General features: G+C 33.0%; 1 protein-coding gene across 1 annotated transcript; it reads left to right on the top strand.

Annotated features, from left to right (window-relative positions):
• Positions 1-2897: 2897 nt before the first annotated feature.
• LOC134269702 (uncharacterized) lies at positions 2898-6200 on the top strand. Its single transcript, XM_062751908.1, has 3 exons — positions 2898-3203; positions 5342-5494; positions 5700-6200. The coding sequence occupies exons 1-3, from the start codon at positions 3161-3163 to the stop codon at positions 5891-5893; spliced, it is 390 nt and encodes a 129-aa protein (XP_062607892.1). The 5' UTR covers positions 2898-3160; the 3' UTR covers positions 5894-6200.
• The last annotated feature ends 1334 nt before the right edge of the window (positions 6201-7534 follow it).

The raw sequence follows: 7534 nt of genomic DNA, 5'->3' as shown, positions 1-7534 counted from the left end.
AAACAAGATGAAGACTTACAACTTCTGTTTACTCTGTGTCTTTCTTATTGCTACATCTGTAATTTTTTCTCAAGGTTAGTTTTTCCCTCCTCTATTCATTGAGTATTTAAAATAAATAGAAAAACGAAAAATTGAATAAAAGTAATTGTTACTTCTAAGATAAGATAAGATTTATTAATACCAATTTGGGGCCCATCAGGGCATACAAGTACAGAGAAAATTCAGAAATACATACATGTAAAAGAAGAAATTCAAAAATTGATAGCAGGAACATGTAGATATAAAAAGAAAAGAAACTAACAACAGAAGATAATGATGCTAACAGCAGTTGGGGATTACAACATATAATTGACATACTGTCTTTTTTTATTTTCTAGAGTATAAACATTATTATCGCTCTTTTGCATTTATATGGTTATATCTTAAAAATCTATTGTCACTATAATTTCATTTTTATTTTGTCTGTTTAATTAATCTTTAGGACAATTCCAGCGGAACTTGGGCTTTGGGTGGAATAATGCTTTCCTTTGTCGGTGTTTTCAGTCCTTTCAGCTCCGAATGGACGTGGCTTACGGATGTCCTTTGGGATTTACCTACGGTGGAAGATGTGGAAACTTCGGGGCAACACGATGTTGTGCAAGAGATTTCTGGACATACCTACAATATCTAAATTAATTTCTTGATTTGATTAAAATATTGGATTGAAGATGATGCACGATTTTTTAGTCTGATCAAAATTTACATAAATACTAGAAAATTTAGTCATTTTTTCACCAGAACACACCTTTTATTTAAATTTTCGATTTGAGAAATTCAAACTGCCTATAACAGATAGTACTTGGAAGACTTCTTTTTTACAATACATTTTTTGGGGGGAATATATATATTTTTTAGTGTTAAAACACTTTCATCTGTACATGTATGGTATTTTTTCACCTTTTGGTACAAAATTATATGTACATCCAATCTACACACAATGTACTTTGATAGAATGTGAAAGTTGTTTTTAAGAAAAAAGACAAACTAAAAAAAATGGGGGTCATCAGCAAAAGAAAACAATTTTTCTATTACAAATAATACAAAAAGATAAAAGATCTATCAAATAAGTTATAGGACGCATTATGTAACTCTATTGCTTATAATGTATCACAAATATTTTGCTAATGCCTTTTCGTATTCCTTATAATCAACTCTTCAACAACAACAAAATTTCAATAGAAATTCTATCTGTGATCCACTTTAGCATTTATTTTTGGAACATTTTTATATTTACTAGCAAAAATGAACTGTTTTACAATTAGTATTAAAATACATATTTTTAGAATGAGCCCGAGCTTCCTGTGATTTAGCTTATAAGCCAGTTTGGCTGTAACTCCTCATCCCGACGCCCTGTCTATAGGCTATCCCTTCCACTTTGAGTCTTTCATTTATCCCCCCCCTTTGACATTATAAAAGTAATGTTTTGGAGTTATCCCTCTTTCTCTGGCATCAAGATTGAAATCCAAATAGTATAGAATAATCTACCCTAGCTGCAGATCTGTAGCGTTATGGTTTTATATATTTTGTCTTTGACCATAACGCTACAGATCCCGTAATGCAAAAAAGGTGCAATTTACGGCGCAATATTTTTTGCGCTCTTTTGAGGAGAATTTCTCCACTTTCCAGCATCGGTCAATTAACTACCTTTCACTTCCTATCTCTAGGCGCATTATTAAACTAATCTGTATATTTTATCCATCTCCCAACCCTTTATAGCCGTCTCTACAAGTGATAAACTCGCTGGATTAAAATTATTTGTTAGATTGCTGAGAATTCACTTCAAACGAGTTTATTGCCTGTAGAGACGACTATAAATGGCTGGGAGGTGGATAAAATATACTTATTGGCTACAGAGTGTCTCTAGGCTTAGGGAGTGAAAGGTGGTTATTTGACCAATGTTAAACAGTGGAGAAATTCTCCTCAAAGGAGCGCAAAAAATATTGCGCCGTAAATTGCACCTTTTTTGCATTACGGGATCTGTAGCGTTATGGTCAAAGAAAAATATATAAAACCATAACGCTACAGATCTGCAGCTAAATCTACCCATTGTGAGTATTTTAATTTTTTTCAACAAATCAGAAATATTTTAAGATAGTCATAAAATATTCATTAAAAGCAATTTAGGTAGAGGGGAAAATTCAATTGAGGTTTATGTAGTAGTCTTATTTTTCCCAAAATTGCTCTAAGCCTGCATAGAGAGGATATAAGTACGTAAGGCAGTCACATTCTTGAAGTATACTACTGAATCATCGTTTTCGAATATTACTGGAAACAAAAAAATCTTTTGAATGAAAAAAATTTCAAGCATCATTGTTTATTCCATTGAGTTTAATCATTAATTCGATTAAAAATAAACAATTTGATTGAGCACACACTATAAGTGTTATTATATCATTTCTTTCCCTATAGGCATTCCCTCGTAATATTCCCCCCAAAACCGAAACAGGCGCGGATCCGGGAATTTTTTTTTCAAAGAGAGGGGGTGGGGTTTGACCCCCAGTAGAAAAAGCTCCAACCCAGAAATTTGCTGACTAGCAAGAAAAAAAGATTACAAAAAGTATTTTTTAAATGAAAAAAAAAAACGTAAACTCTCCTAAAGGTGAAAAAACTAATGCGTGAGATGCGATGGGGTGCAAATTCCAGGGGGAGTGGGTGGTCTGGACCCCCCCCCCCCTCTAGATCCGCGCATGCAAAAAGTCTTCGTTTTTCCTAAATTCCAATTGCGTTTTTCCATTTTATAACTCGAACTGAACACTGTGTGTACTGACTATATTATTCCTGATTGATTTTATCAGGAACCGGTCTTTATCCAAACCCGAGTATCAATAACATGTATATTACTTTACTGGTGTCCATTACATGCTAGGCTCCTCGTACCACTGAAGAATCAAAATACTTATTTATTTAAATCGTTCAGGTCCAGTTGACTTATTATCGCATTCAGAGCTCGGGGTTAAAAACACCATGAAAGGCGAAATAATGGAATTTTTATATTTTCATTGTCTGTGACCAGTTTTCATTTGTGAACGTTATTAATGCACAGTTGTGTCCGAGGATATGTACGCAATGATTCACATATAACTGCAGTTTAATTTTGAAATACGATGACTGTCGTTTGGATATGTACTTGCAGCTTATCCTAATCCTTGCAGTGTTAATAGAAGGTAAATATTTAAGACAATCTTAAATCTGATTTGGTGTTAAAATGAAATGAATGTATTATGCGAAATGTCGATAGATTGGTGATAAGCAAATGATAGGATTAGCTGTTCCTTTACAGTTTTCGTATTCAATTGTAGTTTGTGTGAATGAAAAGAAAATGTTGACAAAATAAGCAACGAGGATTATATTTTTTTTGCTGGTTTATTCGATTATATTTATTTATTAATGTTTAAATATATTTTAGAGTATATGTTCTGTCAAAAAAATTGTTTTGATTGTTTAAGCTAAAAAATTATATTCAGTAGTCATATCTTTGTTTTTTTCTCCCATTTCGCCTCTTTACTTTCCAGCTTTGTAAAACCGAAGTTAAGATTGGGTTTCTGGGTTGTCCCTACTCCCTACCCTTACTTTTTGTCTTTAGAAACGTAATCTTTCGAGATTAATTTACGTAATTAGAGAAAATGTTAAAAGACTGTTTGTCATTCCCTGTTGTTGTTTTTTGGTTTTATTTTTCTTTTTGGTTGCAGTACAGTTAAATTTATAAGTGACCGAATTCAAAATTTTACTTGTTGAAAAAAAAAAATTAGAACCTTCCCTAGCCTCTTTCCTTTCTCATGAAGAAGTTTTTTTTTTAGTTTGGATGATTTTTCCTTTTTGGCTTGTCAAAATAAAAGTTTCTTTTTTTAAGTTATAAAAGCGCCGACAACATGAAAAATGCGCGTGTTTTACTCATCTGGTTCCGTGAATCTTCAGCTAAGACGACATTTGAATTACATCTTTGAAGTAACAGGACATATTTTTCGAAGACACAATGTCTTATAAAACAATAGCTAGATATATAAATAGTAAAACAGTGGATACTTCCATACCCAGTACAGCGATGAGTGATGTAACCCAAGCATTAATCAATATCGACAAACAAATGTGCACATCCCTTTATTTAATGATGAACGAGTTTGTCAACATAAAATAAATACTACTAAATTTAACACCACGAGCGATGCTGTTCAGAAATGATGATCTATACCAGTATCTTATTTTCGTGTTTAAATCTAATAATCGATTCTGTAAAGTACGAAGGAACTTTGAAAAAATGCGAATAGACTAAAATTTCTCTGTTGAATAAAATTTAAGTTTTTATTTTATTACTAGTATTTAAAAAATAACAACACTTGCAATGTGCGACATTAAATAAAATCAAACTAGTGGTACTTTGAGCAACGAGCTCACTAAATGATACACCCCCCACCCCCACCCCCGCGCATCCCATATGGCTGTAATGGCAAAGTCAGGTAAAGTTTCAAGCAGAAAAGTTGCGGATACAAGATGGGTACCCCAAAGCGTAACAGATGTATGTACAGGCAGACGGATGGATATCCCTGGCACGGGGGGGGGGGGGGGGGGTAATTATATCTCAATACTACATGTAAATTCTAAGGTCGTTATTATGAATTTATTAGCAAAATATTTGATACATTTATATCCTATCATTGGGTAGTATTTTGACTGCATGATTTATATTTCATACCAATCGCTAGTCCTTTGTTTTTATATTGAATTTGACTATACGGAATATTTCGCCTATCTGATCAATACATAACGCTCGAGGTGGATGACGCCATTCCCCTGACATCGATAGGGGATGCTTACTTCTTCTAGGCACCTAATTCCACCATTATTTTCTTATCTTCTCTTTTGATGACTTCGACTTTAGTATTCGTTCATTTTGTTCAAGACATTTCCATCCTATTTCAAGCCTGATAACACTGATGAGACTAATTCAACTGTTTCATAGTTTGACCAATTGCATACGATCTTGAATTTCAGCCCACTCTTACTCCATTTGTTCTTAGTTTAGCATATACTATAAGTGGTAGCTCCAGTAAATACATAGATTGATAAATCTCTAGTATCTAATTTTTATCATGCACTCTGAATATGAGGAAAAGAACTTGAAACAATTACTAGTATGGCACTTAATTCAAAATATATATATTAGATTTGATGAATCAAGCTCAGATTAAAGAGGAAAGGTATATTTCTTTAACCATGTTGCAATATCAAGGCATTTGGACATGGGCACATTTTAGATAGTATGATTTACTCAATCGTAGCACTGATATTCTGTAATGTTTTGCAGGGGAGGCTTATTTATGCTACGAGTGTACGTCCCTGGACGATGGTTGGTGCACCGAGCACTTTGTGGGTAAAGACACGTCTTCATTCTCCCATCATGTTGTCAACTGTACCGGGGATTGTATGAAAATGATAGTCCGCGTGACGAACGATAAATGTGAGTATAATAAAATTCATATATATGATTCATATATATACCTTGTCAGACTGGTGCTTGTCGAGATGACCCCTTCCAACATAATATTTTCTAAGTTTTTACTAAATTTTTTTCATAAATCATACTTTTGTTGTTAAAAATGTAGAAGAGCAATCTAATTAAGAATTTAAAAGAAAGGATACACGTAATTCTGCCATGTTTTCAGATTTCTACGTCAGGACATGTGACGTCAGCAAGGGCTTTTCCAATACGTGTTCGATTGGCAGTTATGTTTTGGGAATTCCCACCAGCACAGTGTGTGTTTGTTCAGGCAATCGCTGTAATGCGGCTGTCATTTTCTACAGCAATTCCATTCTTTATTTTGCTTCACTTACTTTATTCCTCCTTGTTTATTTATAGATGACATTTTTTCTTCAACTCATGATTTACATCTGTGTGTGTTAATAAAGTTAAGAATATCTGTTTTGTTGAAACTTGTCAGAATTATGTCAATGTTTGTACTATTTCACCTGTTAATCAATCAATGGGAAGTTTTTGTTAAAGAAAATCAATGTAGATTACATGTATTTACTTGTACTTTCTTTGTAATGAAATGTCACCATCTTTTAAATTCTATGATCGCTTACATTTTTGTATGTACATGTATACCAACAATGCATGTATATAAGCATTAACAACTTAAAAATAAAAACGGTACCTTATCCGACTATTTTCTTCTTTTATTTTAATATGAATTCAACACAAAATAAAAGCAGCTGCAAACATAGAAATAAGTCAATAGAGTAGATCTTCATGGGCACTCATGGTGTGTTTATGTAATGAATTTTGATTGTTCAACACAATACAATTAAAAAAAATCACTGATAGCCAAGAACTTGGTCGTTTACTTTAACTTTCTGGTATACTTTATCAATTCTTAACCAGTATTAAAGCACAGATGCTTGACGTTTTCAACCTTTCTTTTCATAAATAAAAATATCCCATATATATACTATAAAAACTTTATTATTATGCTATATAGGGGATTTTATAATCTTTTATTTAACAAACGTCAAGCGCCTGTATATTAAAGATACATAACAAAATAATTTTGCTCTGCCAAAATTCAAAAATATACATTGGCCTATATTTCATATTGGAAATTTTGAATTTACCGGGTGGTATACATGTACTAGTATGTAGATACGAAATTTACAGAATGACAGCGGTTAATTAGATCTATGTCATGCCCAGCTTTAAACAGTTAAAAAATTGCAAGAAAAGTTGTATTCACCATCAACAATTCGAGCGAGTGTATGTTTTCAGTTTTTATCTCCAAGTAAACAAGCAAATTCAAGGAATTGTGGTCCCCCACTTTCGGTGTCTTTGTGGGTGAGATGTCATTTTTTATGACATATTGTGTGTAATATGAACACCCTATCATGCCATTTATTTAGAAATCATCACTGAACTCCAAGGTCAAGTTCAAAGGATTAAAGTTCTTGGTATCCAATGAAAAGTCTTCTCACAAGGATTACATATATGAAGTATGAAAGCTCTAGCCCTGACCATTCAAAAGTCATGGTCAAGGTTAAAGTTTTTTCATAAGTACGGAAATCTCCAAGGTCAAGGTCAAAAGGTCGAGGTTGTTGATATCAAATGAGAGGTCCTGCCACAAAAAATACATATGTGAAATATAAAAGTCTAGTATCTACGATTCAAAAATTGTGGCCAAGGTCCAAGTTTTAGAAAAGTAGGTCAAATTCCAAGGTCAAGGTCAAAGGGTCAAAGTTCTTGGTATCCAATGAAAGGTCTCACAAGAATTACATATAAGAAGTATGAAAGCCCTAGCTCTTACCGTTCAAAAGTTATGGTCAAGGTTAAAATTTTTTCATAAGTACGGAAATCTCCAAGGTCAAGGTCAAAAGGTCAAAGTTATTGGTATCCAATAAAAGGTCTTGTCACAAAGAATATATATGTGAAATATGAAAGTCCTATTATATACCATTTAGAAGTTATGGCCAAAGTAAAAGTTTGGAATTTTTGTGTAAAAGTGGGTCA

This window comes from Saccostrea cucullata, unplaced genomic scaffold (assembly GCF_032062105.1).
Source record: "Saccostrea cucullata isolate Sc308-1 unplaced genomic scaffold, CSIRO_AGI_Scuc_v1 ctg1273, whole genome shotgun sequence".
Taxonomy (NCBI): Eukaryota; Metazoa; Mollusca; class Bivalvia; order Ostreida; family Ostreidae; genus Saccostrea; species Saccostrea cuccullata.
This window is presented reverse-complemented; position numbering and strand designations above follow the sequence as displayed.